The sequence below is a fragment of the Tasmannia lanceolata genome, unplaced genomic scaffold, assembly GCF_043159265.1.
Source record: "Tasmannia lanceolata isolate RefF3 unplaced genomic scaffold, GAP_Taslan_0.1 ptg000008l, whole genome shotgun sequence".
NCBI classification, from domain to species: Eukaryota; Viridiplantae; Streptophyta; class Magnoliopsida; order Canellales; family Winteraceae; genus Tasmannia; species Tasmannia lanceolata.
In genome coordinates, this window is record NW_027518685.1 from 14,790,646 (window position 1) to 14,813,216 (window position 22,571).

The 22,571-nt window shown below is 38.2% G+C and overlaps 1 protein-coding gene across 2 annotated transcripts; it reads left to right on the forward strand.

Annotated features, from left to right (window-relative positions):
* Positions 1–7,241: 7,241 nt before the first annotated feature.
* Positions 7,242–16,505, forward strand: LOC143884507 (tryptophan aminotransferase-related protein 2-like). 2 transcript variants are annotated; one of them, XM_077388129.1, is made up of 6 exons: positions 7,242–7,745; positions 8,202–8,412; positions 10,575–10,878; positions 12,878–13,158; positions 14,952–15,253; positions 15,740–16,505. In XM_077388129.1, exons 2-6 carry the CDS (start codon positions 8,318–8,320, stop codon positions 15,919–15,921), a joined length of 1,164 nt encoding a protein of 387 aa, XP_077244244.1. In that variant the 5' UTR covers positions 7,242–7,745; positions 8,202–8,317; the 3' UTR covers positions 15,922–16,505. The 2 variants fall into 2 exon arrangements, with proteins under 2 accessions (XP_077244244.1, XP_077244245.1); XM_077388130.1 differs by lacking the exon at positions 7,242–7,745 and having other exon boundaries at positions 7,804–8,412.
* Positions 16,506–22,571: the final 6,066 nt, after the last annotated feature.

A 22,571-nucleotide genomic window follows, 5' to 3' on the forward strand; every position in this document is an offset into this window, starting at 1 on the left:
CGCCGATGGAAGATTAACCGGTGTTATTGGCGGCGAGTTTTGGCTGCTACAAAAGTGGTGTGGGTCTTACATGCGGTCGCCATGTAATCACGTTGTTTTTGAAAGGCAAGTTGGGGTGTGGCGGACCACACCAGATGCGTAAATTCAAAAAAGATAAGAGTACATTCTTATATAGTCCCTCCCCTCATTATCCTGATTTAAAATTTTTAAGATCATGGGAGGTGTAACAAAAATATGGATATTCTCTCCCTTACAAGGACATTCAAATTTTTAAAGAAAAACTATCTCATAATTCACTTCTCTTCATATACAAGTGAATCTCCAAATATTTAAATGTTTGTTGAGGAAACACGGACGGTGGATAAACTTTCCACTTTTATCTGTGAATCAAGAAACTAGCCAAGAACAAGAAACCGCAAAGCACAAAATAACAATCCACTAAGTACAATCAATAACACAAGATTTAATGTGGAAAACCCTCCAACGTGAAGGGCAAAACCACTAGACAAATTCCGAAAGAAATCCACTAAAATGATTCGAGGAATACAAAGTCTTTCGGCATACAACAAGAATAGAATAATAACAATGAAATCTTGGTGGAGATATGAGTTTACCTCACAAACCCCTTGAAGAGAACTTTTCCCACCTCTAAAACTCGAGCGTGAGAGATCTTCTTGTTCTCCAAGAACCTCAAAAGCCTAGGTTTTAGCTCCTTCTTCCTTCATCTTTCCTGCCCTCGCAAAGACATCAATCTCCAATGGAATTTGGGCTTTCAAACTCCTTTAAGATTTAACCCCAAAGCATAGATGACCACAAGAAAAAAAAACCCCTTTCTCTCTTTTTCTATTCTCTCCTCTTTACTCACTTGTTTCTAGTATTCTGTCCTTTCACTCTTAATACACCCCACGACCGACTCTCTCTGCCTTTTTCATCTAAGAGAGTTGTGAGTGGGTGTGGGGCCTACAAGGGGATGGGCCCCACAACAATGTTGAAGCGTCTTTTCAATCTTTGCAAAGGTGGTGACTTTCTTCAAAGGGCAGTTTTTTTCCTTCTTTATATTCTCCACTGCCACTTCCTAATTTGATTCAATCTAAAGGTTTTCAACCTGATTCAATCCAAAGCTCTAGTGCATAGATGTCTTCCTTTTCCACATTTAAAAGCAGTGTGCACATAGGGCTAAAATATAGTAACATTTTGGAAAGAGCCCAAATATCAGTCTATCACTGTTCTATTAGCATCTTTTGTAGTTACGGAATTGCTAGCATCCATTGCAAAAGGCATTTCGCAGCTGGCCTGTGCATGCCAGACCGGCCACCTCGTGAATGAAGACAACACGCGGCGAAATGCCTTTTGCAATGGACCATCGCGAATCCCTTGCAGTCAATGTATGCATTCAAAATATATAGTGTTAATATTAAACCAAGAGGTTAGTGGGTATCATTTCCCTTCACAAAATTTCATGAAATATTAATGTAAATTTAGTAAATATGTCACTAACTGCTAATCTTTAATTAGCCTTAAAAGAATTCAAAACAAATTTGCTCCAGAAAATGGTTATCAAACTGAGCTGGTTACACTACTTGTTATCAAGATAATGAGACGAAAGATTAAAAAAAATTGAGTCCCAGATTAGCAGTTAATTTGGAAATTCACATCGCATTGGAACTTCATCTATTAAAAATAAAAAAGGGAAACTATTTGAGGTCAGCTTTTATTATTTGGGAGAAATGATCTTCCGCACCTTCCTATTCTCAAATGAAAAGACTTATACTACAAAACAAGAGTGCAGAGTGGTGTCCATACCATGTTTTATGTCATCTCTCCAAAATTATCTCTAGCTCACGTTATATGCTATTTGTACGTGTGGGTTTATTATTCCACTATTTTTTCTGCCAAACATAGTAATGAATAAACAAAAAAAATTAAAAAAGTAACTCTATAGATTGCCTCATGATGTATAGAATCTATGTTACCAAGGAAGGAAACATGTTTAAGTTGTAGAACAAAAACCTGGTCCAAACCCTAGCCCAGAGTCTCCTTACCTGTCCTGTTCTTGGGTCCCACAATCTGTAGCAATCAACCATTCAATAGCTTCCAAATTGTCCAGTGGGAAAGTGTACGATGCTGTAGATGTGTGGGGGTGCCATTATCAATTCAAGGGTCAGTTTCTTGAAGCTATGATTTTGGTAATAGGAGAAGGACCATTTCTTTGAATTAGGTGCTTTAGAACATGCTAGTTTTGATGAGAGAGGACCCACCTCAATCCAGTGGGGTTTTGTCATGAGGAGAGGATTATTCTTACTGAATTGTCAAACTAATCATCTGGTCCAGAGTGGGAATTTTTCTCTAGTCCAATAAAGATCTTGTGGGCCTGAGTGCAGAGTAAGGATCTCAGGATGTGGACGTGCATTTGGATTGTTGGAATCAGATGCTGGAATTGGGATCTGATTCCAATTCTGTCGATTCTGGTGTTTGGTTAAAAATTAAAAAGAGTAGAATCCAGGGGGCGGAATTAGAGGGGAGAAATGTCCTGCCCTGAGTGGTGTGGTATTCTGATTCCAAACTGGGATTGGCTTGGAATGGCTGTTGCTTGAGTGAGCAGCCACACTGGCTCACTTTTCAGCAGATTTTGTCTTATTCATTTATTTCATTTGAGTTGGCTGCTCTCTCATGCAACAACCAGCAACGGAATGCCATTCTGCGAAAGAACCTAGAACAACCCCAAAAACTCCATTTTAATTTTTTTCTCATTCCATTTGGTTTGAGGTTGGATTACCAGAATCAGGAATTGGAATCAGTATCCTAGTTCGATTCCTATTCTTATTACCTTGGAAACAGAATGGAAAAAAAATTTCATTCTGACCAGGGCAGAATCAAAATACTATCTATTCGAATGGGGAATATATTCCAGCATTTTTTCCCGTTTAAATCCACCGTGGCATCATTATGTGTTACGTGCCTAGATGGGTCCCACTACAGTAGAATAAATTAGTTTGGATTTAGGATATATAAGATCTTAAAAGATTTGTTTATTGGATTCCTTGTACGGTAGATTAGGTAGGTTGGGTGGATTAAGTAACTAGAATTGATTTTGACTAGCCAAGATTAGATTAGTCTTTATTTAGTTATTTCCATTGTTATCATAAGATCTTTCTATGTTTATCGCTTGAGTGTTTTATTTAAACACTTATTTGCTTTTCTATAATTTAATGAAGAAATTATCTTAGAATTGTGTCTTTTGCACAAAGGAGGATTGATCCTTCCCTCGAAGTGGATCAAGAGGCTAATCCTCACTCTAAGAAGATCAATCACGTTACAAACCATTCGGATTCATAACATTATGTTCATTTTTTTGAACCAAACGTTGAACCAGAATAGAATATTGATTCAAGCTCTGATTCGGGCAATCCAAACGTGCCTAGAGATAATCGGAATAGCAATTGAGATATGATGTCGATTCCGATTCCTGAATCCGGCAATCCAAACGCAGGGTTCCACCTTATTGTCTCTATCTTATTAGGTTAGCATTAATTAGTGGTCCTCTATTCCGCCTGAGAAGGCTTTCCACATGGTCCCAAATAGGTTACTATCCTTACCAGTTTGAGATGCCCAATGGCCATTATTATCTACAATGTAGGAGTCTCTCTCTCTCTCTCTCATTGTTTTCATTACCGAAACAGTCATAGTAAGTATGGACCCACTGCCACGTGTACTTGATCGGGTCCATGAATATTTTCAGACACAAAAGTCCGCCCTACTGCCCTTGTTCTCACCTGCACCGGATGATTCTAGACCATAGTTAGCAAAACACCATTTTAAATGGCTGTGTTTTTTTTGAAAAAAGAGAGAGTTTTAATGGTGTGCCGTTTAATACTCCGTTTAAAACTTTCATGGTGAACAAAACTTCGAGTTTTTTTTTTCTTTTTCTAAAACGCATTTTAACGTATCTAATGCATTTTTTTGCAAACTGTCCAACTTCACACACTATATTTTGTAAATGATAAAATTTTAAACGCATTTTTTTGTGCTGCCCTTTTTTACTGCGGTTTTTTTTTTGTAAACTTGAATCTTTCTCGTCCAAATTTTTTTTTTTTTGTTGCCAAATCACGTTTTGCTAACTATGTTCTAGACCATTGGTCTTGTTGGCTATCTTGACACATGGGGACATTGTCTAATCGAAACTGTGAAAGTATAAAAGATTAGATGACACATTCTCCAATAGCTTAAGCTTTTGGAGCAATTGGCAGTTTCAGGGTATGAGAGCAATTGCCTGAGTTCAAACCTCCTTGATTTCAAAAATCCACATGCAATGGCCAAACCCAAAAAGAGGGGCCACATGTGCCATGTGTAGGCCAACCCTAAAAAGAGGGTCACATGTGACGGGGAGTGTTAAAGTATAAAAGATTAGATAACATCTTCTCCAATAGCTTAAGCTTTTGGAGTAATTGGTAGTTTCAATGAAACCATTGATCAATGTTTGAATTCAGCGTGGGACACTGTAATTCAGACCATTGATCTTGCAGGCTATTATAACGCGACACTCATGGTCTTGCACTCATGATCTTGTAGGCTATTATGACGCGGCACTCATGGTCTTGGTCACACTCATTTTTAGCCTCTTCTTAGGTTCCACTTCTCCCCATCCTCTCAAGTCCCTCCCTCTCCTCCCTCGCGATTGTGTAACAGAAAATTCCTTGAATTTCTTTTGCACAGTTGCCAAGCCTTGTATAAATGGGATGATGAAAGGGTCCCCTCATTGGGGGGGGGGGGGGGTGGGGGGGGGGGGGGGTGTTTATGCATTTTGTAATGGTTGAAAGTCAAACTGCATTAAATGCGCATAACCTACCCTTGCAGCCAATGGGGGCACCTTTTAAATGCATAACCGCCCTTTCAGCCAGTGGGGCACCCTTTCATCACCCCATTTCTACAAGGACGCCCTTCAGTTTATAATAACTCTAATGTCATATACAATATACCAAAGGGTGGCAAAATCAACCGAACCGAACCGATACCAAACTGAAACCGAACCGAAATTTCGGTTTCGGTTTGGTTTAACCAAACCGAATCAAATTTCGTTTCGGTAGAACCAAACCGATGATTGGTTCGGTTTGGTACGGTTTGGACAATGATAAATGCGCTCATTTTCATAGGAAAATGATAAATTTGCCCCATTTTATCGGTTCAGTTCGGTTTGGGGTATTTCGGGTTCGATTCAGTTCGGTTCGGTTTCAGTTTGGAGGTAAGAATGTTCAGTTCGGTTTTGGTTTGGGGGTGAAACCGAACCGAAACCAAACCGTTGCCACCCTCAAATATACCAAGCCCTAGAATTTTCCTATGAAACGTTTTTTCTATAGAATTTTCCCCATACCATCTATAAACCACTTTTAGAGAATGTCTCTACCTAACTAACCTTTAAAAAAAAGCCAGCGAAGAAATCTACATACGTAGGCAACCCAGCATAGGTGATCTGTCCACACTCAGGCCGTGTGCAAAAGGGAAGTGATATATATATTTTTTACCCCTTTTTTGACTTGGGACCGCCCCTCTAAGTATATTTATGAGTTATGACTATTTTTTTACGATAGAGGGGATGTCCCAAATTATAAAAAAAAGGGAGAATATATCATTTCCAGTGAGAAAAGTGACCATCTTGGCGTAGTGGTAGTGCTAATACCTCTCAGATAGAAAAGAAAAAGTAACAGGGAAGCAAGAATGCTTGAATAAGATGCCACCTGATTAAAATATGGTCTTATCAGCGGTTCAAATTCAAACTCAAAAAACAGACATTATTCGATATTGGAATTGCACGGTTACCGACTTTCTAAAGACATCTAAAGCCAGACTAATCAAATGGGTGGGGGGTTACAATCTATAATAGGTCAGACCCACTATGCCATAATAAGTGCACATCATCATCTGGTAATGTGAGGTTTATTAAAAGGAAAATGATATATTAGCCCTTCTTTTTACCTTCGGACCGCCCCATCTAGTGTAAGAGAGTAGCCCAAGTAAAAAAAATGGGGGCCAATGTATCACTTCCCCTTATTAAAATGAGATTTCTCAAACTGAATCATAAATTTCTTTCTCAATCCATCCTCCCGACATGCTTAGGCCATATTTTGAGAATAGGATTTGCTAGGTATAATTTTTGCAAAAGGCCTTTCTGGGCTTACTTTTGCAGCAGATAACAGCCGATTTAGAATTAAATGAATAAAACAAAATCTGATACAAGGTGGCTGTTCTCTGCTGCGAAATGGATTTTTGCGAATTTGCCTGACAAATCCCTTTTAGAATATATTTTGAGCCTGAGACTAGTTACTTAACTCAAAATTGTCTTTAGTTTTGAGTTCATTAATCCGGTTTGGACTTACAATCTGTTACAAAATCCAAAACCCTATTAGGTTTGGATTTGTTAGGTCCCCCTAACGGTTCCACTTTATTTGCTAGGGAATTTTGCAGAAAGGAATTTGCCGGATGACCTTTGTATGAGAGAACAGCCACACAAGTTCACTTCACTTTTCAGTAGACTTTATCTCACTCATTTAATTCATCTGAGGTATTTTTATCTCATGCAAATGTCAGCCGTGAAATGCCTTTCCACGAACTTGGCTCACAAATCCCTTTTAATATTGCACAATTTTGGTAATCAAGAGTGCATTTGACTACTATGAATTTTTTTCCCTAGAATATTAGCTTATCCGATGGTGATGGAGGCTGGGACAAGGATAGATACGAGAGGGACTGAATGAAGTGACAACAAGAAAAGCCTTAAAAACCAGCAAACAAAAAAAATAAAAAATCTACTCAAAATATGACCTACTTTTTCCTTGATTTTTTAGCCACTTATCACCCTCTACTCATTCCTGCTCTTAGCAAGTCTCTCCATCTCTCACCCACACTACCCCTGTCACTCTCACCCGCACTACCCCTCTCACTACTTGGAGAAACTAATTTATCATGAAAGTAATGGGATTTGCTATGGGCCATCCCTAGTAATGTGATTTGCTATGGACCATCCTTAGAAAGGCATTTCCCGGTTGGTTGTTGCATGTGAGAGGAGAGGAGCTATCTCTTATGAATTAAATGAATAAGACAAAATCTGCTTAAAAGTGAGATTATGTGGCTGGTCTCTCATGCAAACAGCAGTGAAATGCGTTTCTGCGATGGTCCTAGCAAATCTCTAAACTAAATGTAAATAAAATGTTGCCTAGATGTGCTTTACTTGAGTGAGTATAAAAGATTAAATAACACCACCTCTAATGGCTTAAGCTTTTGTAGAAGTTGGTTCTTTCCCAATTCAAAGCAAAATCTATAAATTGGACTGTTCACATATATTGCACGGTCGTATGGAAAAGCAAAAGAAAAGTGAAATAGCTATAGCTGTAGTGAAACTATAGTGGGACGGTGCCCATTCCCTTAAAACTCATCCCATCCATTTCACTTATCTGATGTGGGACTATTTGCTTTTGTGCGGAACCCAACAAAAACCCTGGAACATAAGCTACTCCTAAACTATTCATTGGTTCAACAAGCACACGAGCTGCATCAGTCTTGGGTTCTTCTCGGCATCAACGTTGCTCAACATCCATCACGTTCACGTGATCAATGACACCTCTTTTTTCCATCACGAATCTCATTTCTTTGAGGAAAAAAGGGAACATGCAGTTCCCGTTTTGCCCAGAGAGATACTGAGTTAGTGGTAATCATTTTACTTTTAGATTTTGCTCAGAAAGTTGCAGTGAAAGGTAAGATTTTCCCTCTCTTTAGGTCTCTACTCTTTTCTTGCAACTGATTCAGTTTTGGGGATGAGCTAGGGTTTTAGAGGAGGGAGAGGGTTTTGCTCATGTAGTGGTTTTCGGATGTTTGGGTGATTTAGAGTGTGGTTTGGTTTGTTGTTAAGAGGAATGAGACAAAGGAGGGGGGTGGAACGGATAACTTACAGGGGGTGGAAAATATCATTTCTCTTTTGTTGTGTTCGAGTTGGGGCTTTCAAGAGGATGAAAAATAATCAAAAGTTTGTAGAATTTTTTTTTTTTTAATTTCAAAATTTCCATAGGCAGAAGAAGCGGGGAATCAGGAATAAGGATTCCTTTTCAAGGGTATTTCAGGAAATCAAGTTTTAAATTTCTTGGTTTTGAAAAAACAAGGGATGAATCTGTTCTTCTCAATTATTTTACATTGAAAGGTGTTTTTCCCTGCAGCTTTATTATGTACGAATGGGCGGTTCCTTTCGGGGGAGAAAAAGGCTGTTGAGAAAAGTTAAGAGATTCCATTAGTTTCTACCCAGCAAAAAAAACAAGAAAAAAGAAGAAGAAAAATGGGAAGCTTGAAGGCAGAGACGAGTATAAGCAAGGGGCGTTGTAACGGAACGGGGAAAAACCTCTCTCCCGACTCCCTTATAAATCTCGATCAGTTAGTATACTCTTTTCTTAATTTCCTTTGTCGTTTTCCCCTTTCAATTTTAAGGCTCTTGTTTTTATTCGAATGCGCCTCGTTTGTTAAGCATCACCTTATCCTCCTCCTTCCTACTGTTTCGGAAAAATAAAAAACAGAAATGGAAACTACTGTTCTTAGGTTGGAGTTTTGGGGGTTTCCAGTTCTGTTGCTTTTACTAGACCCAAGTGATAAACGAGTAGTGGGTATCGGTTAAAATGCGCCGTGGGTGAGGGTTGCGGTTGAATTTGAGGTGCGGTTGAACCCTTGGTGGTATTTGTTGGGTGTGAATGTCAATGTCATTTCCCTTCCCACGCTGCATCTTAGTACTGGCCACAAGGCTCCTTTGTATTGTGGTGTTTCTATTTCTTAGGCACAACTCGGTAGCACTGATAGGAAGACTCACCTGGCTGAACATACTCTGTTACCGTCCTGAGTGGGGGCCCGCCTAAGTATGTGACTAGGTGGGGGACCCAGCCTGGTATGGGACAGGTTTAACGGGGCCTAGCCCCTAAGTAGCTGGGAACAAGCCTGATATGGGACAGGTTTAAAGGGCCTAGCCTGACGCCTTCCATTAGCTCTAGAGCTTTTGGCATATTGTCTAGGTACCTAACATTTGGTACTCTAGATCTTCTGGTGTATGGGTTAGGTACCTTACATTTGGTATGAGAGCTGATGGAACATGTTAGGCTAGGCCCTTTAAACCTGTCCCATACATAGGTGGGCCCCTGCTAACATACTCTCTAACATCCCCATGCGTCAGTTGTACTCTGAATGAAAATTATAATTACCTTTTTAACCCCACCTCAACTGCTCAATGTTGGAAGCCGGCATGAGATTAAAGGTTTGTGAGAGAAAATGCCTCACAATGGCGGATCTCTTCTCGTTGTTGAAAGTGTCAACACACTGTCAAAAGCTTTTTGGGTATTGTAAGCATCACTCAAATCTTTTCCATTAATTTGTGGAACTATGTTATAGATAATATTTATTACTAACCAGGTATAAAAGTTCTATAGAAAAGAAGGGGGCGACAATGGTTATGGGTAGGGCTCTCCTTAGCATGATATGACATTTCTCTTTACATTTTAGTGGAAGCTTTGTTGATTGCTGTTATAGTTATGATCATTTTATAATAAATTGTACGGGGAAAGTTAGTGTTAGTCACCTTTTTCCCTTGTCACTATTATGCGCTTTAATCTTTAGGAGTAGCACACGAATATTTGATACATGTCTTTCATTTTGTGGTTGCCCCTTTCAGTGATCATAGACTAACAAATGGAGATCGATTGGACTATCCTAAGAGTCATATTTGGAGAACTTTTGAGGCCTGAAAGTGAACAGTTGTTTAAAAAAGCAATTAGACCATCTTCCAGATTCAGGGGATGAGAGTCCATTGATTGGATTGTTAGAATCATTTGGGTAACATGATTTTGTGTTGTGACCCCTTAATGGGGCCTCCATTGCCAGAATCACATGCATGTGTGCCATGTTAACCAAAGTCAAGTGTTAAAGAAAATGGTTTTGACTTTGGGCACATGCCCTTGTCTAATAATAGTAGCAGTGGTTTTTATAAGTCAGTTCCCATGAACCTTTTATATTGTAGCAACAATCTTCTTAAATTTAGAAATTACAACTAAGCCCCTCCTTTCTACATAATCCTGTAAATATCCTTATATTTGGTAACTACCCTCATTTTTGCACTTACAAAATCCCAATGCCAACATTTTTTGTAAATAATGTGCCAACATGACAACACCGTGCCATATTTTGCAAAATAACTTCATTACCCTTTAGCCGACTTCGCCTTCTGCAATCTAGGCTTTTTTTTTTGTAGGCTAAAGATTTTCTCTCTTTCTTAGGTGCGGCGTTTTGGGAATTATACAAAAAAGGGTGCTTAGTTATAATTTCTAGATTTAAGAGGATGTTACAAATATAAAAGATTCATGAGACTTCCTTGTAGAAATCCTTTAAAATTGGAACTTAATAGAGGAATGATCTCTTGTTTTGGTATATACTGAACAATTGGTGTATGCACTATTCACCATCATCTTGTCATGATGAGACATAGTTCATGTAAACTGCAATTATGTACCGTTGAGTTCAAATTTTTTGACTTCATGGTAAAACTGAATTTGCTACAGTGGTGATCCAACCATGTATGAATCTTTTTGGCGGGAAATGGGGGAAAAAAGTACCATTGTTATTCTGGGTTGGCAGTTGATGAGCTATTTTTCTGACGTTCGGAACCTTTGCTGGTTTTTGGAGCCTGAATTGGCCAAAGAGATTAGGAAATTGCATCAGCTGGTTGGAAATGCAGAAATAAATGATCGTCATATTATCGTTGGAAACGGTTCGTCGCAGCTATTCCAGGCTGCCCTATATGCACTTTCTCCTCCTGATGCATCTGAACCCATAAGCGTGGTGTCTGCTGTTCCTTACTATTCGGTGAGGTCCATTCTATACAGTTAAAAGCCCATAATTTAAACAAATGTTTTATGTGATTAGTGTAATTATCTTTGCCTCTTCTAGTTTAAGCAGTTGATTCAATGATTGCTTGATTTGGATGCTGGTATTAGCAGAGTATTTGTTTTCATGATCCAGTTGCTCAGATGCATTGATTGCTTGATTTAAACCAAGGATAGTTGCATATATTAGACATTGATATCATTTATTTTACTTTGTATCTGTTGTAAAGAGCTGAAAATGGAATTTATGCAAGTATTGGGTTACAATGTACGACCAGATTAATAGCTTCCAGCATTTCGTTCTTATTTTTATAACTATGATATGCCAATAAGCATCAAACTATATGAATATGAATATGTTTTGTCTCCACCATGTCTCCCTGGTCTCTATATCGCTCTATATATGTTTTCTCTCTGACTGTCTCCTGATTAAGTTCTCTCTCTTGACTGTGTCTCCTGCCACCTTTCTCTCTCTTCATGTTCCTTGTATTGAATGTACTTTATGTGTATATAAGTAGTAAAAGATGCCATTCAAAAAAAAAAAAAGAAGATTAAAGATGCCCTCGTCTACATTCTTTACCAAACAATTTCCATTTTGTCTAGTACTTTCTGTGTGGAAAATGACCAAAATGCCCCTGATCTATATTCATAACATTTTCTAAGTCGAATTGATAACTTGATCTTTGCTTCGTGATGGTGTTTAATACTTTAATATCTTTTCAGGTCACATGGCCAATATTATTTTTGACAATTTAAAGGCATATTTGGCAACATGGGTCAGAGACATGTTCTGTTTTCTATATTAGTTTTTCACAATCTACTTTCTTAGTCAAACAATTTCCATTTCGGCTAGTACTTTCTGTATGGAAAATGAACAAAATGCCCCTGATCTATATTCGTAACATTTTCTAAGTCAAATTGATAACTTGATCTTTGCTTCCTGATGGTGTTTAATACTTTAATATCTTTTCAAGTCACATGGCCTATATTATTTTTGACAATTTAAATGCATATTTGGCAACACGGGTCAGAGACATGTGCTGTTGGAGACAACCTCTTCTTTTCATCTTTGTCTTTTCTATTAAGTTGATGACATTTTATGTTATTGATGTAGTTCAACCTCACATTGAGGTTGAAGGGCATGAGTGGATCAGCATGTGCAAAAATCAGAGCATCCCAAGGCCATTAAAACTTTGCAAGAAGAATTAAATTTGGAACTGTTCGGGACACAGGGTTTGGAGGAAGAACATGAGTGAACCCAGGTCTGATGTAGATGGGGCCCACTTCATTATTGAGGAGTTTTGATGCAAATGGGGCACACTCCACCTCACTTGTATATTTGACTTTTTTCTGCTGCTCTATGTTCGTCTTGAAATTTTTGTTTAGTTAGGCCTAGTAGTTTTAGAAAAGTGTTGGGTCATTCTTTATTTAAGCGTTTCTTTCTTTTATAAAGTATCATTTAATTAGGACTCAAGATAGGCATCCGTGTGTGTGTGTGTGTGTGTGTGTTGTGATTTTACTTCTGTAGATTACTTAATTGGTTCAAGATTTGGATTATCTTGTTTAAATCTGTTACCAAGAGCAACCCATCGACTCCTGGAAATTTATTTCTGTTATAATTTGTATCAGTTATGCTTCTTAATCGCTTTTGTTTATTACCTTCATTCCCAGTTGTCCCATTAGAAATTTCAGGTTTGCGAACCTATTTGTGTGTCTATACCAGTACTTCACAATGACAACATCGATTGCAAAGACAATTCGCAATCATTTTCAGTAATTTATAGCCCGTGATAATTGCTAAAATTCCCAAATTACCCTGCCTTAATTAAGCTTCATATTTGCAATTTTATTCTTATTTACTTCTCTATTATTCCCAAAATACCTTCAAGTCTGCAGAATTGCCACCTTTGTATTATGGCTTACCAATTTTTTAAATATTTTCCTTCTAGTAATGCAGATTTTATCTCCTTTAATTGCAGTCATATCCGCCTGTGACAGACTACTTGAGATCAGAACTGTATAGATGGGCAGGGGATGCTTACACATTTAAAAAAGATGCTCCTTATATTGAACTTGTCACCTCACCAAACAATCCAGATGGTTTCACCAGGGAAGCTGTGGTTAACAGGAGTCGGGGGAAAATGGTCCATGATCTTGCCTACTATTGGCCTCAGTACACTCCTATTACTTCTGCAGTCGACCACGATCTCATGCTCTTCACTGTTTCTAAATGTACTGGCCACGCCGGAACCCGGATTGGGTAAGCTCTCTATCAAGTCAACATGCTCGCTATTATCTCTCGTTTGAAATAAGGGTAGATTGGTAACTTGTAGAAGGTTCTTTTGGTAATTGGGTGAAACTAAGGTTACTATGGTCTTTTAGAAACTAAGTTGTACATAATTCCACTGTACATAATTCCATAGAATGATAGGGACTGCTCAAGGAGAATTTAAAAAGGGTGAAAAAAAGGCTGGTAGAAACACATAAAATTCTGTATGACACCAATGTCAGTTTGACCTATTTATTTAAAATTAAAAGCAATTCAAATACAAGAAACTGACAAGGTGCACAAGCCTAAATTTATGGGTCTTAATACCTTCCCTTTAAAAAAAAGATTAAGATTGTTCATTTTCAATGTTTTGTTACTAGTGCTATCCATCTTATCTGTATACAAGGCATGTGATTGGCCACAGTTGATTTGGCTCACTTTTGTGGCCAATAAGCATGTGATTACCCTTTACTTTCCCCTTTTAATTACTAATATTTAACATAAGGGATTTCTAGTGCCTAGTGCCCTTCTGTTGCCGGTGTGATTTGAAGATGTTGGCGCTGGTACATGCGTCGACGTTTTGTTGGTTCTATTACTTGTGGCAAACACATCTGCATGTGTTGGCATGTGATACTCTGGGCGTGTGGGGTTGACATTCATCTTTAATGCATATCCATTTGCTCTTGGGAAGAAAATCAGTTCACCTGCTCATGTCATTGGCAAGTGAGGGTCAATTGCTCTGCTCAGATACAATGTGGGTCTCTGTTGTTGCAATATTTCTGAACAGAACTGAACTTTCCCTGGTTAACTGAGTTGGGGCGTATCAATGGGTATTGATTAGAGTATCCCCCCTCGGCATGAGTGTTGTTTGCATTGGTGGTACGCCTTGTCCCTGTTGATGTAATCCAATTACAACCATTAATAAATTTTTTATCCTTCAAAAAAAAAAAAAAAGAAGCTCCGAGGGGAGTTTGAATATCTTTAGTAATTAGAAAAATATAAAAATGGTACATATTTATCGTGATTGATGAACAACTCATAAACTTCTTTAGAAAACACAGATTCAGTTTGTGTGGCATATGATTTTTTCTGGTACCTAAGCGTTGAACTAAAAAGTTGAGACAATTCGAAGTTCAAGTTGTAATCATTGTATCTGCTTGGTTTGCTGATGGGATATGCGTGAATGGCAGTGATTCCAAGTGCTTTCATATCTGCTGTTTGGCTGCATTTAAATAATTGGAATTGGGGTCCTCGCACCCCAGTTTTTGTTTTTTTAGCGAGAATTGTGCACACCCAACTCCTGTTTATCGGGATAAGATGGATTCTTATCCCTGCTTTCCCATCCGCAAACCAAAGCAGCCCTATAAGGAACTAGAAACCTTTATAAATTCTTTAAAGAAGAAAATTCCTCTGAAATATATTTAATGTTGTTCAACCCTTAATATGAAAATTAATATAATTGTGTCTTTGTGGGTTGTGGCCATAGTTAGCAAAACGTGATATGGCAAAAAAAGGGGACGGCAAAAATTCGAGTTTAATACGGTATTGGTTCAAAAAAACGTAGTAAAAAAAAAACGGAAACACAAGAAAATGAGTTTAAAATCTTGTCATTTACAAAATATCGTGGGGGTAAAATTGGAAAGTTGGCCAAAAAAAGGTGTTTAAAATGTTTAAAACGAGTGTTTAAAACGTTTGCCTCTTTTTTCATTGTAAAAGTTTTAAACGGAGTATTAAACGGCACACCAATAAAATGGAGTTTTGCTAACTAAGGTTGTGGCTTGCAGGTGGGCTCTGGTTAAGGACAGAGAGGTGGCAATAAAGATGACAAAATTCATTGAGCTCAACACCATAGGAGTGTCAAAGGATTCTCAGCTTCGGGCTGCCAAGATTCTAAATACAGTATGTGAAGGATATGAAGGCGGGAACACCAATGGTGTGATGAGATTCTTTGAGTACGGTCGTCGCCTCATGACAGAGAGATGGGAGAGGCTAAGAGAAGCTGTAAGAAAGAGCACCCTCTTCAGCTTGCCGGAGTTCCAATTTGAGTTCTGCAACTTTGACCGCGAGATCCGTTCTGCTCACCCTGGTAAAATCTCTAATCCGGGACATTCGTATAAAATGCCAATCATTCATTCCATATATAGTCACAAATATTTTCGATAATTTAAAAAATAATGCAATATTTTGAGTTTTTTTTTTCTTTTTTTTTGTTTGATAAAACGACAATATCCCTAAATTTTGCCGAGATTATAAAAATCATCAAGATGTCTTAATATATTTACTTCTCATCGTAAAAATATCAGGAAAATATCGTGATAAAATCATGATGTTATTTGTTATCGTAATTTTGTTCTTAAATTTTACATTTTTATATATTTTCTTAATAGTTCATTTGGAGGACTTATGAGGAATGCAAATTGCATGGTTATATAAAAAGATGAGATATGTAGTAAACATTGAATGGGTAGATGTTCACCGGTTAAATGGATTAGGATCGTTAGATCAGGTGACTTTTGGGTTATGCTGGATATAAATTATGACTGTGGTGGATATATTTTGTTTATGGTTACAGCTTTTGCTTGGTTGAAATGTGAAGGCGACATAGAAGACTTGGAGATGTTTCTTAGAAGCCATAAAGTACTGACTCGCAGCGGGAAGCATTTTGGCGCAGATCCTAGGTATGTCAGGGCTAGCATGATCGACCGAGATGAAACATTTGATCTTTTTGTCCAACGGCTATCAACAATACATTGACATGTGGTACCAGATTAGTGTTTGGATCAACATTTTTTCCGTCATCCCATTTCGAGGACTCACGGAAATACCTCGGATAGTGCCACAATCTGTTCTACGTACAACAATGTGTTGAACTACTTCAACAAGTCGACGCGTGAGGTATCCAGGATCTGATGTTCGTACAGCAGTATCCACAACTCCTTTGCGAGCTCCTCCTTTGCGAGCTCCGTAGCAAGAAATGACATTTTGGCTATTATTTGGGTTCTAGTTTTATGGAGGAAAGCCAGACCCAATCTGAAATCAAACAGGCCCTATAAGAGGCTTTCTTAATCTGGTGCCACATGTCAATGTATTGTTCTCCTTGGTTAATCTAGTGCCACTGTATTGACCTCCTTGGTCTTGGGGGTTTGCCTTTTCTCTTAATACATCTCTCAACATTTCGAAAAAAAAGAAAAGGGATCCCATAAGTTTTCCACTTTTCACACATGTTTTGTCTGTTGGGGTGTATTAATATTATCCTCCATGTCGTTCTTTTGTGTTTTTATTTATAGCAAATTAGACAATTTGTTTGCTGAAATAGATTGAATTTTCTCGTGTGGAAATGATATTCCCAACCCTTTAAAAGGGCACTCTACTCTTTAATTCTCACCTTTTAAAAGCTAATTATAAAAGTGTAAAGGTTGCCATTATTGAATTAAGGGTGGAGAATATCCTGTCCCTTCTCATGGGGGATGTTAGTTGTGCACTACTTCATCCTTATGTGGAACACTTATTTTAGGGAAATGATATTTAGGAAACTAAGGTAGGACGAGCTACAAGATCAACGGTCTCAATTACAAAATATGTGTTCCCTTGCGTGTCCCATGGTATTGGTCCCATGCCGATTTGGATTTAGGCCTACAAAGATAATAGGTTTTCCTTTTCAACAGTAAAAATACTCAATGGGTCAAAAGGCTAGGATTCTCCTATCAAGGCGAGGTTAAAAGAAATGGGTCAGATTTTGTACTTGCTATTCGTGTTTATTCTTTCATTCATCTGTGTAGTTACAATTGGATGAGTGAAGTTATTACTTGCTAACCAAAAAGGATTCGAATGTAAGGAACCAGTGTGCTAACCAAGTTGATTTGCAATTACTTTTCTAATTAGTTTGTTGAGTAATGATAGATGCAAGGGCCCTCTTTATGCAAGGGCTGGAGAAGGGCCCTTGAATGGAACCACGTCATTTTTAAAGTCGGTTGAGAAACTGAATTCGGTTGCACTTGAAGACGTGGATCTATTCGAGGGCCCTTCTCCGGCCCTTGCATCTATCATTCCTTAACAAGTAATTAGAATAGTATAAATTAAGAGCGAAGTAAAAATATATGCTTATTTGACTAATGTTTTTATTGGACACAATAGTCAATTAAACGAAAATTTGAGTACAATAATCAATTTTGGACTCACAATTGGTTCTCAAATTCCAAAACAAGCAAGGCTATAAAGAAAGTTTCTCATCCACAGCATGATCATATGTGGGTTTTGATAAACACAGATTGATGTAGTCTCCCTTTTCCAACACCAGCTGATGTAACACACCGTTGATTCTCCCCCCTTATTTTTCTTCGGACACCCGGTAACACAATGAAGCCTCACTCTGCTCTGTCTTTTTTGTATGCACTGAAGGAGTAGCAAAACTGTTTGAACAGGACTTGGAACTGGCCTTGGACTTTCTATGAGAATGGGGCAGATTAATTGAATTTAGAGCGCCGTTCTTCTCCTCCACAGTTCCTGCAGATGCTCTGAAATTGTGAAGCTCACAATATACTCAGGAAGAAATGTGTATTCATGTGTGTACTCCACATTATTTAAGACCGTTATCGAAGCCTTCGTTACTAGGGTGAAGTTGATGAGACCCCATCATAATTTTCTCCATATTTCAAAAAGGCACGGCATAAAACCACAATTTTTTTTGCCGTCATAGCTCCGACTCTCCGAGAGAGATGCACTTTCAAAAGCTACAGTTCATCACTGTTCTTCTACCTGATTGTCTGCTTACAAAACAAAGTTCAAAGTACAAATATTTGATACCACTTGTAGAAATCAAGAACAAGCAAAATCCAAATGACACAAATCAAAAAAGGCAGGGGGAGAGAGAGATGGCGCTGATTACAACTAATATGCCCCCTACGTTTGATATTACAATAAAATTTCCGATTTGTTGCACAATGTTAAACGATGTGGTGACTAGGGGCGTTCATTATTCGGTTATAATCGTATAACCGAACCAAAATGGTTTGGTCGGTTCGGTTCTGTTTTTTTCCTTTTCGGTTCGGTTTTGGTTTTTTTTTTTTTTTGGAAATTCGGTTATTCAGGTTTGGGTTCGGTTATCTCAAAAAAAAAGAAGAAGGGTTAACCGGATAACCGAAATTATGGATAAAAACCATTATTTTTCTAAAAGAAGTGCTATACGGGCACTCTGTAGGATCATCAAAACAGTCTATTTGATTGATCACAGCTTAATTAAGTTGTGCTCAAAAACTCATTTCGATAGGATGATCCTAGCCCTCTCCTATCCAAACTGAGATTTTGCTTTTTTCCCTCTTTTTCTTCCACTATTCGGTTATTCAACGAATTTTTAATCGGTTCGGTTTTTGGAAATTTCGGTTTGGTTATAACCATGGTTTTAAATTTCGATCGAAATCCGATTTTGGTGGGGATTGAAACCGAAATATGGCGAAATTCATTATTTAGCCATTTACCAAATTTTGGAATTTCGGTAATTTCGGTCCGAAATTTTGATTATATTCCTTTTTTAATTTTTTTTTAAAAAAGTGTTACAAAATTTCGGCTGAACTGAAATTTCAGAATTTCGGTCCGGAATTTCGAACCAAATTACCAAATTTCGGTTTTCTGTGGGGTCCGAAACGGTTACCGAAACCGAAATTTTAAACCATGGTTATAACCGAACGAACACCCCTATGATGACAATCGCTGAAGTTGTCCCCAAGCAAAGATGAGTGCTTTCAAAATCTAACGGGTTCTAAACTTCTAATAGACCATTTCTTCAATGAATTTGATTTTACTTGAGACTCGATGAGAGAGTACATAGTCTGCTTTTGAATAACGTTCCTTCTGGAAAAGGGTCACAATCAAGGTTTTAAATTTCGGTTTCGGAATGCGTTTCGGTCCTCACCGAAACCGAAATTTAAAACCTTGATTGTGACCATTTTCCAGAAGGATCGGTATTCAAAAGCAGACTATGTACTTGCTCATCGAGTCTCATGTAAAATCAAATTCATTGAAGAAATATTCTATTAGAACCTGTTAGATTTTGATAGCACTCATCTTTGCTCGGGGACAACTTCAACGATTGTCACCAATAGTTGTAATCAGAGTCATTGGCAATAAGCATCACTCATCGAACATGTTTTAAATTTCGGTTTCGGAATGCGTTTCGGTCCTCACAGCCCACTTGAGCTATAATAATAAGGGGACAAGGCTTTGATCCATGTTGGTCTCATCCCGGCGGAATAGTTCTCATGCGATAGTCGGACTTGCCGCGCTTATTTTTCTCTTGGACACATGGCACATATGTACACAATTTTTTGAATAAAAATGATTAAAAATGTCATAGGAATATAACAATAAATTCTTTGGACCAAAAACATTGCCTTTTTAGCATTACTCAGAAGGTCACGTTGAAGAAAACAAGTTCAATGTCAAATGCATGCATCATCAATAAATACTTATTAGAAATTTTTTTTTTTCAAAAAATTATCTTTTGGATAAATCATATTTTAGAATAGCTAAGCGGGGTAAATTTTATAAATTAAATACTTATAGATAAAAATCCCTTTCTATATTTCTTCTTAGATGCACACATAAATGTAGAGCATACACGTGTGCACATACGAACAAAAAATATGCATATGCATACACATACTTATAATGGATGAATATTTTGTGATTACCTCCAATTTGATTCAGTCGCTAGTTGAGACTACCATGCATGGAAGTAGACCACAAGAAATCAGTCTTGCTTGCAAAATCCCCATGTTTTCTTTTCCTATATCACCCATTCCATAATTACGTTTGGTAAGGACTATCTCTCGAGTTGGATCATTAGAAGAACCTTGTATAGAACGGCCCTACCACAGCTTCTCAACTTCTATTGCGTTGATAGCAATGGACCATGATACCAAAAAAGGCTTGGTGTGGAGCCTTGTCATGGCGGCTATCCAAAGAAATTAGAAAAGGCTTAGGTAGAGGTAGGGCAAGGAGCCTTGTTTTATAGGGGAAATGAACTTGAAATTGACGATACGTTCAGTGAAACTAATAAATATGACAACCTAACAATATCTGGCAAAGATATTGGCGTGCATTGAACGTGGTGAGATACTCGGTATGGGGTTATCTTCTTGGATGCTAATTTTGAAAAATTTAGTAGGGTGTCGGTGGACTAGAATGTCCGATGGATCCAAAAGGTCCGAACTTCATCGTACAAGAGTTTGGCACAATAGTTGGATCTAATTTGGACCAATATCATATGGTCCAAAATTGTACCGGATCAGGTTCAAACATAGCCACAAAAATCTATTGGTGTGTCCTAAATTGTTTAGAAGGCTCACACACACACACACACACACACACCATGAAAGTGTTTGTAGGGAGACCTCAAATACCTTACATGAGCTAGCCCTCACATAACTTAGGGGGCCCACATTGGTTGGATGAATCAAAGCATTCATTTGGTAGGCCCTCACAAAGATATGGTGTGCCACAAAAATCAGCTTCGTAGTTTGGGTGGTGTGACATATGTCCCAAAGATGTGAAAGAATCTAGTGTTTCTTGGCCGGTTGTCCTCAAAGGGTTGTAGGTATTCAGCTGGAGGTGGAGCCATGAAAATCACACGCGGCTGTATAATTCTGGTGAAATGAAAGAAGTGTGATGGGTTATATCGTCTGATTGAGGACAGGATGACTAGTGTTCTTGAGATCTCGATGGCTAGTTGGAAACAGGGTAATGGCGTGCGCACGCGTAAGGTCTCTTTCGCAGTTGGTGCAGAGACGGGTTTCCAGGTTGCAGATGATGGTGGGAAGTTGACATTACATGCACTGGGGAGGATGAATCGAGATCCCTCTCCAAGGTTGACTGGGTGAGTCAACAGGTTGGCAGTTACACATGTGCATTGGTCGTGTTGATCGAATATGGAGGAGTATGAACCAAGATGATTCGAGGGTGTGTAGCTAGTACTTCGAAAGATCATTTGTGGTTTTGTGGCAATGGCATACTGACGTAGAGCGGTCCCTGCCAAAGATGTAGGGGCTATCTCTTTTACCACTCTTATGCAATAATGCATATGCTAGAGGATATAATAGTCTATATGGTGTTATTGTTGTCACTAGGAGTTTTCAGGGCACTGGAAGCTAGATCTGAAAGATTACTAACCTTCCTACCTGAGGATTTCGACTGTCACTTGTTGCACACAAGGTAATTCTCATGCTATTGAAAGGAAGTCGGTAAGCTTCATTGGTCCTCACGATTGAAGCAATCTGCTGATTTTTTTTCTCAGTTATATTTTCATTTGTTGAATCCTATTTCACTCCTCAAATCGAATCCCTAGTTGCGTAGTTTTGTATGGATCTTACTTTGTAATATGTTTGAAAATGAATGAACGAGTGGATCTGGTTGCTTGTTTGAGTTGTTGGGATTATTCATAACCTGTGGCTTTCTTCAATTCATTGGTTTTGGGGCAAGTGTCCGGAAGGGACCCGAAGGAAGTAGGTTAAAAGCTAATTCCCATTAAAATGGAAAGTTATTGCTCTTTTCCTAACTCTTGTGTGGTGGAACATTAAATCTGGTCATTGGGTTTTGGGTAGTAGTCTATGCTCATTTTTTCCCACTAAATAAGCATATTTGGAATAGTTTTTTTTTTTGGGGAAATAGCCTAGGGTCGTTACATGTGCTGGAATTCATGTTACAATTGGAATGATAACCCATGGGAATTTCCCTGCTGCCGACTTATTGTTGCTGCCATGTTATTTGTTGCTAGTCCTGTAATGAAAAGGATTTTCACTTATCTAGTACACCACAAAAGTTAAAACTCCTCTAGCAGCACACAAGGTGTTTGTGGAAATGTGTTTCATATGAGTGAGTAGATGGAGCTCTTCATGATTTGATAGATGGACTTTTATGGATATAGCTCTTCAAGAATTTTTTTTTTTTTTTTAAAAGGCAATTCTGAAGCATAAATCCTGTTCATATTGGAAACATACAACCAGCTCTTAGTCTATTCCGGGTTATTCAACTAATAGTGAAAGCTAGCTAAAATTCAAGAGCCGAATAGATCTTCTCCTCTGTGATTGGGTTTGTGTGAATCCTCCCTTCGTCACAAACCGGTTGCGACGACCTTGGTATGTGGCGCCAGATAAGGAAAAGCCTCCTATAAGCCTTTGGGCAATTAATCCCATATCTTTTCCTCATTTCATATATATTTTGTTGGGGTGTCTCTATATTATCCCCAAGCTAGTTTCTCTGATCTTTTTGTGTTTTTATTATGGGAAATGTTATCAGCACTACTGTATTTTGATGAGGGCACTCTCACTTTATTAAAAGTACAGTATGGCCCGCACCATAGGATGATCCAAACCGTCCATTAGATGAGCCACATTCTAAATAGGTTGTCCCCT